Genomic DNA, 24,937 nt, shown 5'->3' on the forward strand with positions numbered 1-24,937 from the left:
ATAGGGCTATCTTCTGTATATTACTACCTTGTCACAACACAACAGATTGGCTCAAACGCATTAAGAAGGAAAGAAATTCCACAAATTAACTTTTAAGAAGACACACCTGTTAATTGAAATGCAATCCAGGTGACTTTCTCATGAAGCTGGTTGAGAGAATGCCAAGAGTGTGCAAAGCTGTCATCAAGGCAAAGGGTGGCTATTTGAAGAATCTCAAACATAAAACTACATGATTCCATATGTGTTATTTCATAGTTTTGATGTCTTCACTATTATTCTACAATATAGAAAATAGTAAAAAATGAAGAAAAACCCTTGAATGAGTAGGTGTGTCCAAACTTTTGACTGGTATTGTATATGTTTTGCGATAGGAACATCTAGGTGATTATGACAAGACCAATTATCCAAATCTCTCTCAATAAAATACCCCTGACCCCCACCTGGTACTCTCCTTGATCGCCATTTGATCCCTGATGAGGCTGCTTAGAGGGGTATATAACCATACAGTCACGTCTCCTCCCGTTGCTCCCCTCCGGCCCTCTGATTCGCCGGTCTACTGAGCCACTGGTCTGAGCGCACCACCTCGGCAACACCAGAATGGAAACCCAATGCACCCTAATCACCTCCAGCGCACCTGCACCTCATCATCTCATCGCCACCCCTATATAGCCATGGACTGTTCAGTGTTGTGTTGTGTGTGATTTTTATTGTCATGTCGTGTACTTGCTCTTTGTTGTACTCTTGCTCAATGTTAAGTAAACCTTTACATTGTTGATTCCTGCTTCTGCGTCCTGCCTCTTCGTATCCTCAGTACTCGTCACACATACCCAGAGCATCCCTGATAACAAAGGAGCTAGAAGACACTAGACTGCAGCTAGAGCAGATTCTCCACTTTTCATCTCAACCACTCCTTGGCTAAAGATGCAGAATGGCACTGAAGGAAACAACTTCTACATCCCCATGTCCAACAGGACTGGACTTGTAATAAGTGCCTTTGAATACCCTCAGTTCTACTTGGCAGATCCATGGCAATTCTATCTGCTTGCTGTCTACATGTTTTTCCTGATCTGTTTTGGATTTCCCATCAACGGTCTGACCTTGTATGTCACATCCACAAACAAGAAGCTCCAGCCACCCCTCAACTTCCTTTTGGTCAACTTGGCTGCAGCTGGAATGATCATAGTAATCTTTGGATTCACTATCACCTTCATTGGCTACTTTGTCTTTGGACCTATGGGCTGTGCCATCGAAGGTTTCATGGCTGCACTCTGAGGTAAGAGAACATCCAGTCACAAACATACACTTTGGAATTTAACCATGCCCAACCAGGCCCAATCTTGAGTAGTTTAGCAAATGATAGCCTTACCACCCTGCGTTCCATTGTTGGCTAAGTATGTTTAGTCGAGGTAGTTCACTGAACCTTAGCTGAGACCTTAGCATGAACCTAAAGACTCTCTCCCATAGTCTAGGCTAGACTTTAGGTCAGTGGGATAGCTTACATGATCTTGAGGTGCCTAGGACAACCTGGGTTGGATGCGTAGTTACCTGACTCAGATCAATTGACTGATGTCTATCAGCTGTTACTAAGCTGTTACTGCAACTAAGCTTGTCTGATTGGTAACTTCAACTGAGAAGTTCTGGAGACCACTGCACTCAGAAATAATGGTACATGGATCTGAATAGGTCTTCAAACTAAAAAGAGTTTTAATGTAGTTTTACGTGATTTATTCATTCAGTCAGAGTGAGGCAAGACTAGGACAAACATGTTGGACATATAGGCTTATAACAGTGAATGCATCAGTGCAGCCTTGCCTAAGAACCGGAGAACCCAATGGTCTAATGCAGGGTTTCCCAAACGCTGTCCTTGGGGCCCCCCCTGGGTAAACATTTAGATTTTTTCCCTAGCACTACACGGCTGATTCAAAGATTGATGATGAGTTGATTATTTGATTCAGCTGTGTAGTACTAGGGCAAAAACCAAAACGTGCACCCGGGGGAAAACCCTGGTCTGGGAAACCCTGTTCTAATGTAGTCTTGAAGTGTGAGTACCACCAGGGTTTGATACCCTATTGATCACATTGGTGCAAATCTTAACTTCCATTTAAGTTTCACTTAGTCGTTTATTGATTTCAATGGGAGACTAATTTAACATTTTAGATAAGTGGAAATTAGGATTCACTCGTAATGAATAGATAAATTACAAACTGTGCCAAATACCCAGTCTGATTAGTTAATGAATAACTGGATGACAAGTTAATGATTGATATTGGATTGGTACTGTATGTACACTGCAGAGAGGGCAGGCAAGCAATCTGCAGGCATTCTGCCACCCTTCCCCCACTTCAATAGATGTAGAGCTTAAGACTGGGAGAGTGTAAGTAGTTCTCTACCACAATACTGTACAGAAACTCTTGTCAGCCTTGGCCTCTCAGTTCTCTCAATTTGTTGTTACAATGTTATTAATAACACTTAACTGGCACAGTAAATTGACCACTTCTTCTTCCAAATAAGGTGAAAACTGTATTTGGAATAATTAATTATATTTACACCCGAAATTTAAATCCTATCTCGTTCTCCAAGATCCAATCACAGTGGCCAGGAATGTTTTGGGAAAGATTGTGATCTGATCTGTTGAGACTGTTCCCTGAGGTGGAAGTAGACATATTGAATTTGTGTTTTTAGGATGTTGACAATAGCCTCTCAGCATTCTGCCCTTCAGGATTGGATTTGGCACTGAGACAGGGCAAAAACCATGGCATCTGGTTATACTGCATAACTATAACTATACAGCATCTATGTAAATAATCTGATTAATACGTTTGACAAATATAGTATTTATAGTAATGGCCCTTCAGAATTTGAGTTTATAATTCAAAGACTTCATCCAAGACATAACTGTGATAAGATATTTACTTTAAAATGTATAAAAGGTTAACAGGCTCATTTGTTCTTCCCACATAGATACATCCCGAGGGCATGCAGTGTTCATGTGGACCTGATTACTACACAATGGCCGAAGGCTTCAACAAATAATAATATGTCTTGTACTTGTTCTCCTGCCACTTCTGTGTTCCTGTCATCGCCATTGTTTTCACTTATGGAAGCCTTGTCCACGGTCAAGGCGGTAATTCTAGTACACTGCTCAAACATACAGTATGTCTATCTGTTTTTGCTACACATAACAAATTAATCAATCAATATTTGGTGGTTGAAAGTAGTTGAGATACACTGAGTGTACAAAGTGCAAGTGCTGGTTAATTTGATTCATTTTTATTTTGGGGTGGGTCGAGGTGAGGAGGATAATTATTTAAGATAATGTTTGAAGAGGTAGGGTTTCAGATGTTTTCGGAAGATAGCAGGGACTCTGTTGTCCTAGCTTCAGGGGGAAGCTGGTTCCACCAGTTGGGTGCTAGGACAGGGAAGAGCTTGGACTGGGCTGAGCGGGAGCTGCCCTCCCATAGGGCTGGGAGGACCAAGAGACCTGAGGAGTGCTCTGTGTAGGGTTTGAGCATAGCTTGAAGGTAGGGAGTGGCAGTTCCTCTTGCTGTTCTGTAGGAAAGCACCAGGGTCTTGTAATGGATGCGAGCTTCGACTGGAAGATAGTGGAGTGTGCGGAGTGTGTGGAGTCTGCGGAGGAGCGCGTGACATGAGAGTTCTTGGGAAGGTAAAAAAAAACAGGCAGGCTGCAGCGTTCTGGATAAATTGCAGGGGTTTGATGTCACAAGCTGGAAGCCCAGCCAACAGCGAGTTGCAGTAGTCCAGACAGGAGAGGACAAGTGCCTGGATTAGGACCTGCGCCTCTTCCTGTGTGAGGTGGGATTGTACTCTACGGATGTTGTAGAGCGTGAACCTGCAGGATTGGGTCACTGCTTTGATGTTTGCAGAGAATGACGATGTTGTCCAGGGTCACGCCAAGGTTCTTTGCACTCTGGGAGGGCGACACTGTGGAGGTGTCAACCGTGATGGAGAGGTCTTTGAGCGGGCAGGCCGTCCCCGGCAGGAAGAGCAGTTCTGTCTTGTCAAGGTTGAGCTTGAGGTGGTGGGCCGGAATCCAAGTTGAGATCTCTGCCAGGCACGCAGAAATGCATGTCGCCACCTGGGTGTCAGAAGGGGGGAAGGAGAAAAGTAGTTGTGTCATCCGCAGATCAATGATAGGAGAGACCATATGAGGATATAACGGAGCCGAGTGACCTGGTGTATAGAGAGAAGAGGAGAGGGCCTAAAACCGAGCCCTGGGGGACACCAGTAGTGAGAGTACGTGGTGCAGACACAGATCTTCTCCACGTCACCTGGTAGGAGCGGCCTGCCAGGTAGGATGTAATTCAAGAGTGTGCATAGCCTGAGACGCCCAGCCCTGAGAGGGTGGAGAGGACGCTCTGATTGTGTCGAAGGCAGCGGATATACAGTTGAAGTCGGAAGTTTACATACACCTTTGCCAAATATATTTAAACTCAGTTTTTCACAATTCCTGACATTTAATCCTAGTAAAAATTCCCTGTCTTATGTCAGTTAGGATCAACACTTTATTTAAAAAATTTGAAATGTCATAATAATAGTAGAGAGAATGATTTATTTAGGCTTTTATTTCTTTCATCACATACCCAGTGGGTCAGAAGTTTACATACACTCAATTAGTATTTGGTAGCATTGCCTTTAAATTGTTTAACTTGGGTCAAACGTTTCGGGTAGCCTTCCACAAGTTTCCCACAATAAGTTGGGTGAATTTTGGCCCATTCCTCCTGACAGAGCTGGTGTAACTGAGTCAGGTTTGTAGGCATCCTTGCTTGCACACACCTTTTCAGTTCTTCCCACACATTTTCTATAGGATTGAGGTCAGGGCTTTGTGATGGCCACTCTAATGACTTGAGATGTTACTTCAATATACCCACAAAATATTCCTTGCTCATGATGCCATGTATTTTGTGAAGTGCACCAGTCCCTCCTGCAGCAAAGCACCCCCACAGCATGATGCTGCCACCGCCGTGCTTCACGGTTGGGATGGTGCTCTTCGGCTTGCAAGCTCCCCCTTTTTCCTCCAAACATAACGATGGTCATTATGGCCAAACAGTTCTATTTTTGTTTCATCAGACCAGAGGACATTTCTCCAAAAAGTACGATCTTTGTCCCCATGTGCAGTTGCAAACCGTAGTCTGGATTTTTTATGGTGGTTTTGGAGCAGTGGCTTCTTCCTTGCTGAGCGGCCTTTCAGGTTATGTCGATATAGGACTCGTTTGACTGTGGATATAGATACTTTTGTACCTGTTTCCCCCAGCATCTTCACAAGGTCCTTTGCTGTTGTTCTGGGATTGAATTGCACTTTTCGCATCAAAGTACGTTCATCTCTAGGAGACAGAACGCGTCGCCTTCCTGAGCGGTATGACGGCTGCGTGGTCCCATGGTGTTTATTCTTGCGTACTATTGGTTGTACAGATGAACGTGGTACCTTCAGGCATTTGGAAATTGCTCCCAAGAATGAACCAGACTTGTGGCGGTCTAGTCCCGTGTAGCTCAGTTGGTAGAGCATGGCGTTTGCAACGCCAGGGTTGTGGGTTCGATTCCCACGGGGGGCCAGTATGGAAGAAACAAAAATGTATGCACTCCCTAACTGTAAGTCGCTCTGGATAAGAGCGTCTGGTAAATGTCTACAAAAAATGTTGAGGTCTTGGCTGATTTCTTTTGATTTTCCCATGATGTCAAGCAAAGAGGCACTGAGTTTGAAGGTAGGCCTTGAAATACATCCACAGGTACACCTCCAATTGACTCAAATGATGTCAATTAGCCTATCAGAAGCTTCTAAAGCCATGACATTTTCTAGAATTTTCCAAGCTGTTTAAAGGCACAGTGAACTTAGTGTAAACTTCTGACTCACTGGAATTGTGATACAGTAAATTATAAGTGAAGTAATCTGTCTGTAAACAATTGTTGGAAAAATTACTTGTGTCATTCACAAAGTAGATGTCCTAACCGACTTTCCAAAACTATAGTTTGTTAACAAGAAATTTGTGGAGTGGTTGAAAAACAAGTTTTAATGACTCCAACCTAAGTGTATGTACACTTCTGACTTCAACTGTATCTAGGAGGATGAGAACAGAGGAGAGAGAGTCAGCTTTGGCAGTGTGGAGAGCCTCTGTGACACAGAGAAGAGCAGTCTTGGTTGAGTGACCCGTCTTCAAGCCTGACTTGTTATGGTCAAAAATATAGTTTTGAGAGAGATCATGAGAAAGTTGATCAGAGACAGCATGCCCAAGTGTTTTGGAAAGAAAAGTAAGAAGGGATACAGGTCTATAGTCTATAGTTTTTTAAGTCTGATGAGTCGAGTGTTGGTTTCTTGAGGAGGGGAGCAACTCATGGTCAGGAATGAGTTGATGAGGGAAGTGAGGGGAGGGTCGTGCCGGCCGGGAGGAAAGGGGACAGTGCGAGTCATGGGATGTGGAAAGGGAGGAGAGTAGGATCGAAGAGGCGGAATCAGGAGACCGGAGGGAGAAGTATTTGGCAGAAGGGAGAGGTGATAGGATAGAAGAGGAGAGAGTAGTGGGAGAGACAGCGAAGATTGCGACGGCACATGACCATCTGGGTAGGGGCTGAGTGGTTTGGGTTGGAGGAAAGGGAGACAGAAAAAGAAATAAAGTAGTGATCAGAGACCTGGAGGGGGGTTACAGTGAGAATAGTAGGGGAGCAGCCTCTAGTAAAGATGAGGTCAAGCGTATTGCCTGCCTTCTGAGTTGGAGGAGATTGGGAAAGGGTGAGATTAAAAGTGGAGGAGGGGAAAAAGAGAGAGTTGGAAAGAAATGAATCGAAGACAGACGTCGGGAGGTTGACGTCGCCAAGTACGAATAGCGGTGAGCCATCGTCAGGAAATGAGCTTATCAACGTGTCAAGCTCATTGAGGAACTCTTTAAGGGCACCTGGTGGGCAATAGATGACAATAATGCTTGAGTGGACAAGTCACAGTGAGAGTATGGAATTAAAATGAGGAGATGGATAGGTGAAATGAGTAGACCTGTGCCACCAGCGTGACGACCAGATGCTCTCGGACTATGAGAGAAAACATAGTCAGATGAAGAAAGAGAAGCTGGAGTAGCAGTGTTCTCTGGGGTGATTCATGTCTGAGTCAGGGCCAAAAAGTCAAGGGACTGAAGGGCAGCATTGGCTGAGATGAACTCGATGTTCTTTACCACATATCAGCAGTTCCAAACGCTGCCAAAGACCTGGAAGAGCAAAATTAGATCATTTGTAAATAACTAGATAAGATACACAAGTGAGAGAGTGGTGTTGACCTTCCTCTCTTTCCTTCCTCGAACAACTCCCCAGAACAGTCTTTGTTTCGGCGACGGTATTAGTTTTGCATCAAAACCACTACTGACGCAACCGCTGCCGCTGAGAAACCAGGGGAGACTGAAGAACTAACACTAATTGCTAATTGCCTAGCAGAGGTGGAGAGCACACCTCCCTGTACTAATTGCTGATTGCCTAGGAGAAGTGAAACCATTCCCCCTCCAATACAGCCACTGATTACTAATTCAAGTCACATATTGCCTCTTGATCCTGGTTGATGTGTCAACAACTATCTGCAAATATGAGCAGTCAGCAGTTCACACAGCAAGTCAACTCATGCTTGGCAGCATGCTTCACTCATGCTGCCAAACATGCCCTCGTAAAACTGACTATCCTACCGATCCTTGACTTCGGCGATGTCATTTACGAAATAGCCTCCAACACTCTACCCAGCAAATTGGATGTAGTCTATCACAGTGCCATCCGTTTTGTCTCCAAAGCCCCATACACTACCCACCACTGTGACCTGTACGCTCTTGTTGGCTGGTCCTCACTACATGTTCGTCGTCAAACCCACTGGCTCCAGGCCATCTATAAATCACTGCTAGGCAAATCCCTGCCTTATCATTGGTCACCATAGCAGCACCCACCCGTAGTCTGCGTTCCAGCAGGTATTTCTCACTGGTCTCTGCTGCCAATGACTGGAACGAATTGCAAAACTCTCTGAAGCTGGAGACTCTTATCTCCCTCACTAACTTTAAGCATCAGTTGTCAGAGCACCTTACCGATCACTGCACCTGTACACAGCCCATCTGAAATTAGCCCACCCAACTACCTCATCCCTATATTGTTATTTATTTTGCTCTTTTGCACCCCAGTATCTCTATTTGCACATAATCTCTTGCACATCTAGCATTCCAGTGTTAATACTAATTGTAATTATTTTGTACTATAGCCTATTTATTGCCTTACCTCCATAACTTGCTACATTTGCACACACTGTATATATATTTTCTGTTGTATTTTTTGACTTTATGTTTTTTTTACCCCATATGTAACTCTGTGTTGTTGTTTTTATCGCACTGCTTTGCTTTATCTTGGCCAGGTCGCAGTTGTAAATGAGAACTTGTTCTCAACTGGCTTACCTGGTTAAATAAAGGTGAAATAAAAAATAAAATAAAGTAGGCAACCGGGAAGACAGGCAGCACTTAAAGTAGATGGCCCTAGCTAGCAAAAAGACAGTACTAGAACAGAAAAAGACACAAAAAAACTCAAACTGGTGTGCCTGGCACCTGCTAACATATCCCGTTCAAAGGCACTTAAATATTTGCTTGCTCATTCACCCTCTGAATGACACACATACACAATCCATGTCTCAATTTTCTCAAGGCTAAAAAATCCTTCTTTACCCTGTCTCCTCCCCCTCCTCCCCTTCAGCTACACTGAACAAGTGACATCAATAATGGATCAAAGCTTCAAGGAAAGATCATGTGTTCCTAATGTTTTTAACAAAAAATTACTTAAGAACCTGATTTAATGTATTTTTCAGGCTGCAGCTTCCCAGCAGGACTCAGCATCTACCCAGAAAATTGAGAAGGAAATGACACATACAGTGAGGGAAAAAAGTATTTGATCCCCTGCTGATTTTGTACGTTTGCCCACTGACAAAGAAATGATCAGTCTATAATTGTAATCGTGTGTTTATTTGAACAGTGAGTGACAGAATAACAACAAAAAAATCCAGAAAAACGCATGTCAAAAATGTTATAAATTGATTTGCATTTTAATGAGGGAAATAAGTATTTGACCCCCTCTCAATCAGAAAGATTTCTGGCTCCCAGGTGTCTTTTATACAGGTAACGAGCTGAGATTAGGAGCACACTCTTAAAGGGAGTGCTCCTAATCTCAGCTTGTTACCTGTATAAAAGAAACCTGTCCACAGAAGCAATCAATCAATCAGATTCCAAACTCTCCACCATGGCCAAGACCAAAGAGCTCTCCAAGGATGTCAGGGACAAGATTGTAGACCTACACAAGGCTGTAACGGGCTACAAGACCATCGCCAAGCAGCTTGGTGAGAAGGTGACAACAGTTGGTGCGATTATTCGCAAATGGAAGAAACACAAAATAACTGTCAATCTCCCTCGGCCTGGGGCTCCATGCAAGATCTCACCTCGTGGACTTGCAATGATCATGAGAACGGTGAGGAATCAGCCCAGAACTACACGGGAGGATCTTGTCAATGATGTCAAGGCAGCTGGGACCATAGTCACCAAGAAAACAATTGGTAACACACTATGCCGTGAAGGACTGAAATCCTGCAGCGCCCGCAAGGTCCCCCTGCTCAAGAAAGCACATATACAGGACCGTCTGAGGTCTGCCAATGAACATCTGAATGATTCAGAGGAGAACTGGGTGAAAGTGTTGTGGTCAGATGAGACCAAAATAGAGCTCTTTGGCATCAACTCAACTCGCCATGTTTGGAGGAGGAGGAATGCTGCCTATGACCCCAAGAACACCATCCCCACCATCAAACATGGAGGTGGAAACATTATGCTTTGGGGGTGTTTTTCTGCTAAGGGGACAGGACAACTTCACCGCATAAAAGGGACGATGGACAGGGCAATGTACCGTCAAATCTTGGGTGAGAACCTTCGTCCCTCAGCCAGGGCATTGACAATGGGTCATGGATGGGTATTCCAGCATGACAATGACCAAAAACACACGGCCAAGGCAACAAAGGAGTGGCTCAAGAAGAAGCACATTAAGGTCCTGGAGTGGCCTAGCCAGTCTCCAGACCTTAATCCCATTGAAAATCTGTGGAGGGAGCTGAAGGTTCGAGTTGCCAAACGTCAGCCTCGAAACCTTAATGACTTGGAGAAGATCTGCAAAGAGGAGTGGAACAAAATCCCTCCTGAGATGTGTGCAAACCTGGTGGCCAACTACAAGAAACGTCTGAGCTCTATGATTGCCAACAAGGGTTTTGCCACCAAGTACTAAGTAATGTTTTGCAGAGGGGTCAAATACTTATTTCCCTCATTAAAATGCAAATCAATTCATATATTTTTTTACATGCGTTTTTCTGGATTTTTTTGTTGTTATTCTGTCTCTCACTGTTCAAATAAACCTACCATTAAAATTATAGACTGATGTCTTTGTCAGTGGGAAAACGTACAAAATCAGCAGGGGATCAAATACTTTTTTCCCTCACTGTATGTGCTTCCTTGTAGTTTCCTGATTGCCTGAACCCCCTATGCCAGCTTTGCTGCCTGGATCTTCTTCAACAAAAGAGCTGCCTTTACAGTGGCGGCGGTAGGTATCCTAGCGGGTAAGAACGTTGGGCCAGGAACGGAAATGTCACTGGTTCAAGCCGACTAGGTGAAAAATCGGTTGATGTTCCCTTGATTGAGAAAGGCACTTAACCCTAATTGCTGCTGTAAGTCGCTCTGGATACGTGCGTCTGCTAAATGACTAAAATGTAAATGTAATTACACTGCACATTTCAAGGCATCTCTACTCTTTCACAAATCTGAACTTGGTATACTAACTGTCATTTATGTTAAGACAGTGACATGCTTAACAAATTAGGACAATGTTCCATTGCCTCACACAAAACCTTCTGCACATAATTGCTTTTCATAGCTAACGTCGTAAGATACCTATTGTGAATGGATGACCTTGGGATGACATAGTGAACTGCTCTCATGCTTTTGTCTTGAAGGATTGAGATTTTATTGGTACAAAGTGAGGCGACGTACACTGAGTGCACAGAACATTAAGAACACCATGTTAATATTGAGCTGCACCCTTGGTCCTTATTCTTTCTTTACAGTTTCATACATGCTGTCCACGTTGTTCTATGGCAAGAACTCAATGGGTGATGAGGGGGGTTCTTCTGTGTCAACAAGCAAGACAGGACTGTCTTCTGTGTCAACAGCACAGAGTCTTCTGTTGTCTTTTGGGACTCTGAATCCTCTCTGCGTTCTATTTCTTCATTCTAAGCAGCTCTTATGTGTCTGACAGTCACTGTTGGTGTCAGATTTCGGTGATTGATAGTGCTGACAGTGACACTAAGCTCTGTGTTTAAGCTATAGTGTCACCATTGATTTTCTCAATAAGCTAATGTATACACGGAAAGACCATATTAATAACCTTTTACTGCAGTGGGCTAAATCAGGGTCACACAGTGTTTCTTGGTAGTCTTAAACAAATCTACTTTGAAACAAAAGTATACAACTCACACAAAATGGTTATGGCCTCAAAATAAAGAAGACACCTGTACCATGTCAGATATAGAGTTGAAATTTATTACATTGTGAGTTTGTATCCCAAAATTACACTTTATATACATCACAGAAGACTGAAATATAACAAAACCGTTTCACATAGAAACACCAGATTTTTGGCATAAAAAACAAACAAATGATTAATTATGAAATTATGAAAAATATTAATAACATTCCACCCATGAGGCCACTAGGTCATTTGACTACAGGAAAGGGTTTTGCACCACACTGTAACTGTATATAAGAAGGTACCCCTCAGGCCAGAAGCATCCTTTTTTAACGGGGTTGCTCAAACAAGTTATTTTTGGTGGTAAGACATATGTGGAACATTATTTAAATGGTTGTCGCAACCTTGATTTTGTAGTCTGCACTTGCATGCATAAATGCATTCTGAGAAACCATTGAATAGATCTTTATATTTATGTAACTTTTAGGCCATGAATCTAATAATGTACATACTTTATTATAAAATAAAAAAGTAGGACGGGACAAATACATGTATTGTTTACTTTGCTATTTCAATTTGTTCAGCTGATCACTTCACAAACAATTCATCAGCGAAATCATGAAATGTTGTATCTGGAAATACGTCCAAATGAGGGATCAAGACCATAGTAATGTTATGATACAAACTCACTGATCAGTGACCATTTTAAGCATTTTCTTTTATAAATGCCTTATAACAAAAGCCTTTCTCCTGAGGTCTTCATCCTTATTTTCAGAGGTGGATCAGAGAAATCTGTCCTGAAGAGTTGTGTTAGCTCCCAAAACTAATGTATAGGCTTCAGATCAAGGGACTTACGCTGTCTTGTGGCATGCAGGAGACCCGGGTCGAACCCCAGTTGGTCAAATGTTAGTGGTCATATCCTGTGTCTGTGTCTGGGCCCCGTGTAGCTCAGATGGTAGAGCATTGCGTTTGCAACGCCAGGGTTGTGGGTTCAATTCCCACGGGGGGCCAGTATGAAAAATGTATGCACTCACTAACTGTAAGTTGCTCTGGATAAGAGCGTCTGCTAAATGACTAAAATGTACAAATGTTTAAAGTACATTGTTCACTGATTTTTGGTCCTCATTCTCTCCCTTCATTTCCGTAACTGCATGCTGATCACCTTGTTCTGCAGCAAGAACCCATTGGGTGATGAAGAAGTTTCTTCTGTGTCAACAAGCTGGTCAGAGGTGTCTTCTGTGGACCCTGCATAGAAACATACAGTATCCTCATATATGTCCTCATTGGTGTCTGGCAGCCACTGGTCATGTCTGGGAATTGTAGTTGTGATTGACAGTACTGACACTAAACTCTGTGTTAATTAAGCAATAGAGCATTTCCTGCGGTCAATGACCAAAACCGCCCTCTTTGGCCTCATGGGTAGAATGTTATTAATATTTTTCATAATTAATAAAGATTATTTTATTTTTTTTATGACGAAAATCTGGTGTTTCTATGTCAAGGATTTTTGTTATATTTCAGTCTTCTCTGATGTGTATATACAGTAACATGTAATATTGGAATGCAAACCCAAAATTGCATTAATTTCAACTCTCCCACTCCCCCATACAGACCTTCTCCAGATCCTTCAGGTTTCGGGGCTGTCGCTGGGCAATATGGACTTTCAGCTCCCTCCAAAGATGTTCTATTGGGTTCAGGTCTGGAGACTGGCTAGGCCACTCCAGGACCTTGAGATGCTTCTTACGGAGCCACTCCTTAGTTGCCCTGGCTGTGTGTTTCGGGTCGTTGTCATGCTGGAAGACCCAGCCATGACCCATCTTCAATGTTCTTACTGAGGGAAAGAGGTTGTTGGCCAAGATCTCGCGATACATGGCCCCATCCATCCTCCCCTCAATACAGTGCAGTCGTCCTGTCCCCTTTGCAGAAAAGCATCCCCAAAGAATGATGTTTCCACGTCCATGCTTCACGGTTGGGATGGTGTTCTTGGGGTTGTACTCATTCTTCTTCTTCCTCCAAACACGGCGAGTGGAGTTTAGACCAAAAAGCTCAAGTTCTGTCTCATCAGACCACATGACCTTCTCCCATTCCTCCTCTGGATCATCCAGATGGTCATTGGCAAACTTCAGATGGGCCTGGACATGCGCTGGCTTGAGCAGGGGGACCTTGCGTGCGCTGCAGGATTTTATTCCATGACGGCGTAGTGTGTTACTAATGGTTTTCTTTGAGACTGTGGTCCCAGCTCTCTTCAGGTCATTGACCAGGTCCTGCCGTGTAGTTCTGGGCTGATCCCTCACCTTCCTCATGATCATTGATGCCCCACGAGGTGAGATCTTGCATGGAGCCCCAGACCGAGGGTGATTGACCGTCATCTTGAACTTCTTCCATTTTCTAATAATTGTGCCAACAGTTGTTGCCTTCTCACCAAGCTGCTTGCCTATTGTCCTGTAGCCCATCCCAGCCTTGTGCAGGTCTACAATTGTATCCCTGATGTCCTTACACAGCTCTCTGGTCTTGGCCATTGTGGAGAGGTTGGAGTCTGTTTGATTGAGTGTGTGGACAGGTGTCTTTTATACAGGTAACGAGTTCAAACAGGTGCAGTTAATACAGGTAATGAGTGGAGAACAGGAGGGCTTCTTAAAGAAAAACTAACAGGTCTGTGAGAGCTGGAATTCTTACTGGTTGGTAGGTGATCAAATACTTATGTCATGCAATAAAATGCAAATTATTACTTAAAAATCACAGCCAGGGCAACTAAGGAGTGGCTCCGTAAGAAGCATCGCAAGGTCCTGGAGTGGCCTAGCCAGTCTCCAGACCTGAACCCAATAGAAAATCTTTGGAGGGAGCTGAAAGTCCGTGTTGCCCAGCGACAGCCCCGAAACCTGAAGGATCTGGAGAAGGTCTGTATGGAGGAGTGGGCCAAAATCCCCGCTGCAGTGTGTGCAAACCTGGTCAAGACCTACAGGAAATGTATGATCTCTGTAATTGCAAACAGGTTTCTGTACCAAATATTAAGTTCTGCTTTTCTGATGTATCAAATACTTATGTCATGCAATATAATGCAAATTAATTACTTAAAAATCATACAATGTGATTTTCTGGATATTTGTTTTAGATTCCATCTCTCACAGTTGAAGTGTACATATGATAAAAATTACAGACCTCTACATGCTTTGTAAGTAGGAAAACCTGCAAAATCGGCAGTGTATCAAATACTTGTTCTCCTCACTGTATATATACATTTTAAGTATAAAGCTTACTTTGGCTCAACATACAAACACGCACTGTGTAATAAGTATGCTTCAATTTTACTTCAGTATCAAAATGTTTTTCTATTCTGGTACCTTTTGAAAACCATTGAGAAATACATTTGTTAGGGAGTAACTGTCTGGCTGATTGAGATAAAGCATTAATGCCCATTTTCTCATTTGAAAGCTGCTGATGCTATAACAGTATGCTATGTTTTTTTTAATTTTTAATTTTATTTAACCTTTATTTAACTAGGCAAGTTAGTTAAGAACAAATTCTTATTTACAATGACGGCCTACACCAGCCAAACCCGGACGACGCTGGGCCAATTGTGCGCTGCCCTATTGGACTCCCAATCACGTCCGGTTGTGATACAGCCTGGAATCGTACCAGTGGGTCTGTAGTGACGCCTCAAGCACTGAGATGCAGTGCCTTAGACCGCTGCGCCACTCGGGAGTATGCTATGGTATCCTACTCAAATTACTTATAATTGCAGTTTTATTGCAGATGGTGGCATGTGGTTAACTTTATTTTCAGGTAAAAACTAACAGCAATATTTCTATCTCCAAATTTTTTTTCATTCACTCACTCACTCACTCACTCATAAACACACACACACTCACATATTCTCAGTAGCAGGCTGTGTGCTTATGATGGTGACAGAGTGACTGCATCAGCTCCATCTGTCATGCTCTGTGAACAAAACTGGTTTCTATATATAGAACATAACCCACTCCAGATCTGGATACTAAATATATATGTTGTTGTGATAAGATCACCTAAGTGTTTATGACAAGACTAATTATCCAAATCTCTCTCATTCAAATCCCCCCGCCCGTAAACCCCCCCCCCCCCCCCCCCCCCCCACGTGGTACTCTCCTTGATCACAATTTGATCCCTGATGCGGCTGCTTAGATGGGTATATAACCATACCCAGAGCATCCCTGATAACAAAGGAGCTAGAAGACACTAGACTGCAGCTAGAGCAGATTCTCCACTTTTCATCTCAACCACTCCTTGGCTAAAGATGCAGAATGGCACTGAAGGAAACAACTTCTACATCCCCATGTCCAACAGGACTGGACTTGTAAGAAGTCCCTTTGAATACCCTCAGTTCTACTTGGCACCTCCATGGCAATTCTATCTGCTTGCTGTCTACATGTTTTTCCTGATCTGTTTTGGATTCCCCATCAACGGTCTGACCTTGTACGTCACAGCCACAAACAAGAAGCTCCAGCAACCCCTCAACTTCATTCTGGTCAACTTGGCTGCAGCTGGAATGATCATGGTAATCTTTGGATTCACCATCACCTTCATTACCTCCATCTATGGCTACTTTGTATTTGGACCTATAGGCTGTGCCATTGAGGGCTTCATGGCTACAATTGGAGGTAAGAGAACATCCAGTCACATACATTCTACTAGCATTGACTTTGCTCATAACTACTGTCTTAAGGGAACATGTACTTTCTATGACTGTGATATGTGGTTGTCTCACCCGGTCTCACTGGATAAAAGCGTATTTGTGTAATACAGCCAAACTAAGTCAAATTCTTGTTATTTTGTTGCTATATTTACATAATACCTTTATGTCTCAATTAACATACTGATATAAGCAACCAATCCTGGTCTACAAAACATTAATTGTTTGAGATATATACATTGATGGAGATGCTGGAAGAAGTCTCAGCAACCAAATGCAAAACAGGATATAACTACTGTATTTTTCTCTTTCCTTGTCTCATTCTAGGTCAGGTTTCTCTGTGGTCTCTGGTGGTGCTGGCCATTGAGAGATACATTGTGGTCTGCAAGCCCATGGGAAGCTTCACATTCACTACCACCCACGCTGGTGCCGGATGTGCATTCACCTGGGTCATGGCAATGTCTTGTGCTGCCCCCCCATTGGTTGGCTGGTCTAGGTAACTCAAAACATTGATTAATAATAGGTCTCACAGAGCTATACATTGCAAGGGGGTACTCATCTTTCTCACAAATGGCCTTTTCTGGTTTTCTCAAGAAACCTTGCCACATCAGCCTTTTTAGTGGAGAGGTGAGGAGGGATAATGCCAATTTTAGGCAATAAATGATTGCATTGCAAGGATAGTGTGAACAGATTTGGAATTTAACCAAGCCCAACCAGACCCAACGAGGCCCAATCTTGAGTAGTTTAGAAAATGATAGCCAACAAAAGAATGCAAGATGGTGAGGCTAAGTATGTTTAGTCGATCGTTCACTGAACCTTAGCTGAGACCTTAGCATGAACCTAAAGACTCTCTCCAATAGTCTAGGCTAGACTTGAGGTCAATGGGATAGCTTACATGATCTTGAGGTTCATAGGACAACCTGAGTTGGATACGTGGTTAGCTGACTCAGATCACTTGACTGATGTCTATCAGCTGTTATTAAGTTGTTACTGAAACTAAGCATGTCTGATTGGTACCTTCAAATCCTTCTATAGCTAGAGGACTCCTGGTATCTCCAGGAGTGATAAGTATCCTTTTTTTGGTCTTTATCTGTTGTGGTCTAGTACTGTCTTTTTGCTAGCTAGGGTCATCTACTTTAAGTGCTGCCTGTCTTCCCAGTGGCCTACTTGGTGTGTGAACTGCTGACTGCTCATAATTTGCAGATAGTTGTTGACACATCAACCAGGATCAAGGCGCAGGGCAATATGTGACTTGTTTTAGTAATCAGTGGCTGTATTGTAGGTGGAGTGGTTTCACCTCTCCTAAGCAATCAGCAATTAGTACAGGGAGGTGTGCTCTCCACCTCTGCTAGGCAATTAGCAATTAGTGTTAGTTCTTTAGTCTCCCCTGGTTTCTCAGCAGCAGCTGTAAGTGGCAGTTGTGTTTCAAAACTAAGGCCGTCCCCAAAACAAAGACGGTTCTGCTAAGTTGTTCTGCTGAGTTCTTCGAGAGAGGAAGGCTCCACACCACTCTCTCACTTGTGTATTTTACCTAGTTATTTACAGATTATCTAATTTTGCTATTTTGTAGCATTGTCAACTATGTGTGTGTGTTTTCCATACCTGTTCGCACCTCTCCCTGTAGGCTTTACAGACGCTCCCCACCCCTTGGCTGCAACCCTTCTAATTTAGTGTAACCTGCGCGCACAACCCATGTGGAATTCCGGGTCTCTGGCAGCGTTTGGAACTGATCTGTGGTCAAGAACGCCGAGTTCATATCAGCCTTTGCTGCCCTTAAGTCCCTTGTCTTTTTGGCCCTGACGGAGACATGGATCACCCCAGAGAACACTTCTACTCCAGCTGCTCTTTCTTCATCTGACTATGTTTTCTCTCACAGCCTGCCTGGTTTTCAACATTCCCAAGTTCTCTCATGTCACCCCGCTCCTCTGCACACTCCACTGACTTCCAGTCGAAGCTCGTATCCACTACAAGACCATGGTGCCTACCTACGGAACAGCAAGAGGAACGGCCCCTCCCTACCTTCAGGCTGTGTTCAAACCCTACACTCCAACCCAAGCACTCCGTTCTGCCACCTCAGGTCTCTTGGCCTTCCCACCCCTACGGGAGGGCAGTTCCCGCTCAGCCCAGTCCAAGCTCTTCTCTGTCCTGGCACCCCAATGGTGAAACCAGCTTCCCCCTGAAGCTAGGACAGCAAAGTCCCTGCCCATCTTCCGAAAACATCTGAAACCCTACCTCTTCAAACAGTATCTAAAATAATCATCCTCCTCACCTCGACCACCCCCCCCCCCCCCCTCCCATTCTAGCTCTGACTCTACTGATAGCTACGTTGTTGAGGAAAAATGTACTTTGTATGCCTGTGATATGAGGTTGTCCCACATAGTGCATTGATCTTAAGATTACTAACTGTAAGTCGCTCTGGATAAGAGCGTCTGCTAAATGACTAAAATGTAAATGTAACTTTTAACTGAGAAGTTCTGGAGACCACTGTACTCAGATAATAAATAATGGAGCATGGTCTTCAAACTAAAAAGAGAGATTTAAAGTAGTTTTATGTGGTTTATTCAATTTAGCCTTAGTGAGGAAAGACTTGAACAAACATGTTGGCCACATCGGCTTAAACCAGTGAATGCATCAGTGCAGCCTTGCCTGAGAACCGGAGACCCCAATGGTCTAATGTAGTCTTGAGGCGTGAATACCACCAGGGTTTGATACCCTGTTGATTATGTTGGTGCGAATCACAACTTCCACTTAAGTTTCACTTAGTCGTGCATTGATTTCAATGGGAGACTAAGTGAAAATATGAGATAAGTGGAAATTAGGTTTCACCCACAATGGATAGATAAATTACAAACTGTGCCAAATACCCAGTCTGATTAGTTAATGAATAACTGGATGACAAGTTAATGATTGATATTGGATTGGTACTGTATGTACACTGTAGAGAGGGCAGGCAAGCAATCTGCAGGCATTCTGCCAACCTTCCCCCACTTCAATAGACTGGGAGCGCTTGAGTAGTTCTCTACTACAGTAATTTACAGTAGCTCTTTTCAGCCTTGGCCTCTCAGTTTTCTCCTTGTTGTTACAATGCTATTCATAACATTTAACTGGCACAGTAAACTGACCACTTCTTCTTCCAAATAAGTGAATAGAATAATGTATTATGAAGTTAAAATCTTATCTGGTTCTCCAAGATCCGATCACAGTGGCCAGGAATGTTTTGGGAAAGATTGTGATCTGATCTGTTGAGACTGTCCCCTGAGGTGGAAGTAGACATATTGAGTTTGTGTTTTTAGGATGTTGACAATAGCCTCTCAGCATTCTGCCCTTCAGGATTGGATTAGGCACTGAGACAGGGCAAAAACCATATCATCTGGTTATACTGCATAAGTATAACTATACAGCATCTAAGTCAATTATCTGATTAATACATTTGACAAATAGAGTATTTATAGTAACGGTCCTTCAGAAAGGAGTTGATCATTCAAAGACTTTATCCAAGGCATAACTGTGATAACCTTTTATACATTTTAAAGTAAAATATTTTAAAACAGGCTAATTTATTGTCTTTCCCACATAGATATATCCCAGAGGGCATGCAGTGCTCATGTGGACCTGACTACTACACAATGGCCGAAGGCTTCAACAATGAATCATATGTCTTGTACTTGTTCTCCTGCCACTTCTGTGTTCCTGTCATCACCATCTTCTTTACTTACGGAAGCCTGGTCCTCACAGTCAAGGCGGTAAGACAGTTCATTATAATACACTGCTCAAACACAGCCACACAGACTTACAGTATGTCTATCTCTTTTTGCTAAACACAACAAATGAATCAATAGATATTCAGTGGTTGAATGTAGTTGAGATATACTGCCCATACTTTTTTATCAAACAATTAACTGATTAACTGATTTCATGCGTTTTTCCTTGTTTGTTTTCAGGCTGCAGCTTCCCAGCAGGACTCAGCATCTACCCAGAAAGCTGAGAAGGAAGTGACACGTATGTGCTTCCTGATGGTTTGTGGTTTCCTGATTGCCTGGACCCCCTATGCCAGCTTTGCTGCCTGGATCTTCTTCAACAAAGGAGCTGCATTTACAGCCACAGCCATGGCTATTCCAGCCTTCTTCTCAAAGAGCTCAGCCATCTTCAACCCAGTCATCTATGTGCTGATGAACAAACAGGTTGGTAACATATTTTGGTCTCTCTCTTTTTGTGCATCAAAAAACAATGCTTTATGTTGGGAAAAGTGAAAAATGCTATCAATCTATTTCTCTAATTATCCTTCTCTCTCTACAGTTCCGTAGCTGCATGTTGGCTGCTGTAGGAATTAGTTCAGGATCTGATGACGAGACCTCTGTGTCAGCAAGCAAGACAGAAGTGTCCTCTGTGGGCCCTGCATAACAACTTCAAAGGATTACATTTTTTACATGGACTGGCATATTTTCAATTAGGAAGATTTATTTTCAAATCAGAAGATGCCCTCTTACAGTACAGTCCTCAAAACATTGCATAATCAAACATAGCCCGTTTTTATTGTGCATTTTATATTGCAGTTTCTTAGACCACCGAAGCACAGAAGAACTTTCCCATTGTGATTTTTCGTTTTTCCCAGCAAGGTGAATCCTCAAGAGTTTTCATGATTAACTATTTGAAGGTTTTGCTTTTGTTCCGTAGCTTTGGGCAATCTTCACAGTGAGACACACAATTCCTCTTTGAGCAACACCTGCTGTAATGAACAGCAATACCACTAAAAGGCAAGTCATGTTACTGGTACACAAAGTGGATTCTTTCCAATTACAGGAGAGGTGGGCAGCAGGTAGCATAGCGGTTAAGTCCATCAGGCCAGTAACCAAAATGTTGCTGGTTTGAATCCCGGAGCCGACTAGTTGAAAAAACTGTTGATTGAGCAAGGCACTTAACCCTAATTGCTCCTATATGTCGCTCTCGATAAGAGTGTCTGCTAAATGACTAGAATGTAAATGTAATTACACTTCAAGGCATCTCTACTCTTTCACAAATCTGCACTTGGTATACTAACCGTCATTTATGTCAAGAGAGTGACATATATACCAAATTAGGACCCTTTTCCATTATTTCACACAATACATTCTGTACATAATTGTTTTTCACAGCTGAGGTGGTAAGATACCTATTGTGAATGGATGAGCTTGAGATGGCATAGTGAACTACTCTCATGCTTTTGTCTTGAAGGATTGAGATTTAATTGGTGCAAAGTGAGGCTACATATACTGAGTGTACAAAACATTAAGAACATCTTCCAAATATTGAGTTGCTGATTGTGCCCCTACTGTACCTTCACCTGTGGGAATCTAGGAAGAGAAGTCTACAATCACAAGTATGTGGATTGTTGGGAGTTTAAACTGCTTAGGATCCGACAATCATAATTGTTCTATTTATTACACACTTCTGCCCTCAGAAAAGCCTCAATTTGTCAGGGCATGGACTACAAGGTGTCGCAAGCCTTCCACAGGGATGCTGGCCCATGTTGACTCCAATGCTTCCCACAGTTGTTTCAAGTTGGCTGGATGTCCTTTGGGTGGTGGACCATTCTTGATACACACTGGAAACTGTTGAGCGTGAAAAACGCAGTAGCGTTGCAGTTCTTGACACAAACCTGGCACATAGTACCATACCCTGTTCAAAGGCAGTTACATGTTTTGTCTTGCCCATTCACCCTCTGAATGGCACATGTACACAATCCATGTCTCAATTGTCTCAAGGCTTAAAAATCCTTCATTACCTGTCTCCTCCCTTCATCTACACTGAATAAGCGGATTTAACAAGTGACATCAATAAGGGATCATAGCTTTCACCTGGATTCACCTGGTCAGTCTTTTTCATGGAAAGAGCAGCTGTTCCTAATCTTTTGTACACCCAGTGTACATGTGGCTTTTGTTGGCCACCTGTATGTTATTGTTTGCTGAAAATATTTTATAAATTCTTCTTATGAAAATTGTATTCTAGATTAATAAATGCATGCATCAAAAGGTGTTTGTGTCATTGAATGTTTTTGACTGGATATGTACAAAAATATAATTATTCCTCTATTAGAATTCATGTTTGGTTGTTTGATCCCAGTTGGTCACACATGCTAGGTGCTACCAAAAATGTTAATTGATTTATACACAACGTGCTATCAAAAAACGTAATTGAATTTTTCCAAGTTCCTCTTATTTGTCATGTCCTTAGTAGGAGTCTGTATGTAGTCGCTGGCTTTTAGACCTTATTCTTTCTCTACAGTTTCATACATGCTGACCACGTTGTTCTATGGCAAGAACTCAATGGGTGATGAGGGGGCTTCTTCTGTGTCAACAAGCAAGACAGGACTGTCTTCTGTGGGCCCAGCAGAGAGTCTTCTGTTGTCTTTGGGACTCAGAATCCTCTCTGCATTCTATTTCTTCTTTCTAAGCAGCTCTTATGTGTCTGACAGTCACTGTTGGTGTCAGATATCGGTGATTGATAGTTCTGACAGTGACACTAAGCTCTGTGTTTAAACTATAGTGTCACCATGGATTTTCTCAATAAGCTAATGTATACACGGAAAGGCCATATTAACCTTTTACTGCAATGGGCTAAATCAGGGTCACACACAGTGTTTCTTGGTAGTCTTAAACAAATCTACTTTGAAACAAAAGTGTACAGCTCACACACATGGGTATGGGCTTACAAAAAAGAAAACACCTGTACCATGTCAGATATACAGTTGGAATTTTTTCAATTTTGAGTTTGTATCCCAATATTACACTTTATATACAGTACCAGTCAAAAGTTTAAACACACCTACTCATTCAAGGGTTTTTCTTTATCTTTACTATTTTCTACATTGTAGAATAATAGTGAAGACATCAAAACTATGAAATAACACATATGGAATCATGTAGTAAGCAAGAAAGTGTTAAACAAATCAAAATATACTTTATATTTGAGATTCTTCAAATAGCCACCATTTGCTTTGATGACAGCTTTGCACACTCGTGGAATTCTCTCAACCAGCTTCACCTGGAATGCTTTTCCAACAGTCTTGAAGGAGTTCCCACATACGCTGAGCACTTGTTGGCTACTTTTCCTTCACTCTGCGGTCCGACTCATCCCAAACCATCTCAATTGGGTTGAGGTCGGGGGATTGTGGAGACCAGGTCATCTGATGCAGCACTCCATCACTCTCCTTCTTGGTAAAATAGCCCTTACACAGCCTGGAGGTGTGTTGGGTCATTGTCCTGTGGGAAAACAAATGATAGTCCCACTAAGCCCAAACCAGATGGGATGGCGTATCACTGCAGAATGCTGTGGTAGCCATGCTGGTTAAGTGTGCCTTGAATTCTAAATAAATCACCAGCAGAGCACCCCCACACCATAACACCTCCTCCTCCATGCTTTACGGTGGGAAATACACATGCAGAGATCATCCGTTCACCCACACGCGTCTCACAAAGACACAGCGGTTGGAACCAAAAATCTCAAATTTGGAGTCCAGACCAAAGGACAAATTTCCACCGGTCTAATGTCTATTGCTCGTGTTTCTTGGCCCAAGCAAGTCTCTTCTTATTATTGGTGTCCTTTAGTTGTGGTTTCTTTGCAGCAATTTGACCATGAAAGCCTGATTCATGCAGTCTCCTCTGAACAGTTGATGTTGAGATATGTCTGTTACTTGAACTCTGTGAAGCATTTATTTGGGCTCTAATCTGAGGTGCAGTTAACTCTGGGTGTTCCATTCCTGTGGCGGTCCTCATGAGAGACAGTTTCATCATAGCGCTTGATGGTTTTTGCGACTGCACTTGAAGAAACTTTCAAAGTTCTTGAAATGTTCCGTATTGGCTGACTTTCATGTCTTAAAGTAATGATGGACTGTCGTTTCTCTTTGCTTATTTGAGCTGTTATTGCTACAATATGGACTTGGTATTTTAACAAATAGGGCTATCTTCTGTATACCCCCCTACCTTGTCACAACACAAGTGATTGGCTCAAACGCATTAAGAAGGAAAGAAATTCCACAAATTAACTTTTAACAAGACACACCTGTTAATTGAAATGCATTCCAGGTGACTATCTCATGAAGCTGGTTGAGAGAATTTCAAGAGTGTGCAAAGCTGTCATCAAGGCAAATGGTTGCTATTTGAAGAATCTCAAATATAAAACATATTTTGATTTGTTTAACACTTTTTTCTCTTCCGCTACGGCGACAGCGGCGGATGAACACCTGGGCCGAGGGTATGCCGACCTTCCTCTTGCTCCGGGAAGAGCGGGGGCTGATATCCCAGGGAACATTCAAAAGACGAGAGACCAGTGGCAGAGCAGGGAAGGGTGTTGCGGGCGTACTCAACCCACACAAGTTGCTGGCTCCAGGTGGTGGGGTTGGCGGTGACAAGGCAGAGAAGAGTCGTCTCCAGGTCCTGATTGGCTTGCTCTGACTGGCTGTTAGACTGGGGGTGGAACCCGGAGGACAGGCTGGCCGACGACCCAATGAGCGTGCAGTACGCCTTCCAGAACCGGGACGTTAACTGAGGACCCTGGTCCACCGGGAGTCCATGGATCTGGAAGATGTGCTGCACTGTGAGCTGGGCCGTCTCTTTGGCAGAGGGTAGTGTGGGGAGAGGAATGAAATGGGTGGCTTTGGAATTCCGGTCCAGCTCAGTAAGGATGACGGTGTTGCCATCAGATGGGGGGAGACCAGTGACGAAGTCCAGGGATATGTGTGACCAGGGACGGTGAGGGACAGGAAGGGGTTGAAGGAGTCCAGCC

General features: G+C 43.1%; 1 protein-coding gene and 1 pseudogene across 2 annotated transcripts; both read left to right on the plus strand.

Annotated features, from left to right (window-relative positions):
* Positions 1-921: 921 nt before the first annotated feature.
* On the plus strand, positions 922-12,761 carry LOC311134051 (green-sensitive opsin-3-like; annotated as a pseudogene). Its single transcript has 4 exons — positions 922-1,263; positions 3,058-3,153; positions 10,506-10,603; positions 12,646-12,761. The product of its transcript is annotated as a green-sensitive opsin-3-like (transcript).
* A 3,020-nt stretch (positions 12,762-15,781) lies between these two features.
* Positions 15,782-20,578, plus strand: LOC311133849 (green-sensitive opsin-like; the record flags this gene model as incomplete). The annotated part of the gene is made up of 5 exons (XM_084167450.1): positions 15,782-16,145; positions 16,505-16,673; positions 19,755-19,920; positions 20,119-20,358; positions 20,474-20,578. The coding sequence occupies 5 exons, from the start codon at positions 15,782-15,784 to the stop codon at positions 20,576-20,578; spliced, it is 1,044 nt and encodes a 347-aa protein (XP_084023576.1).
* Positions 20,579-24,937: the final 4,359 nt, after the last annotated feature.

The sequence above is a fragment of the Coregonus lavaretus genome (assembly GCF_964263955.1).
Source record: "Coregonus lavaretus genome assembly, chromosome: 8".
In the NCBI taxonomy this organism is placed as follows: Eukaryota; Metazoa; Chordata; class Actinopteri; order Salmoniformes; family Salmonidae; genus Coregonus; species Coregonus lavaretus.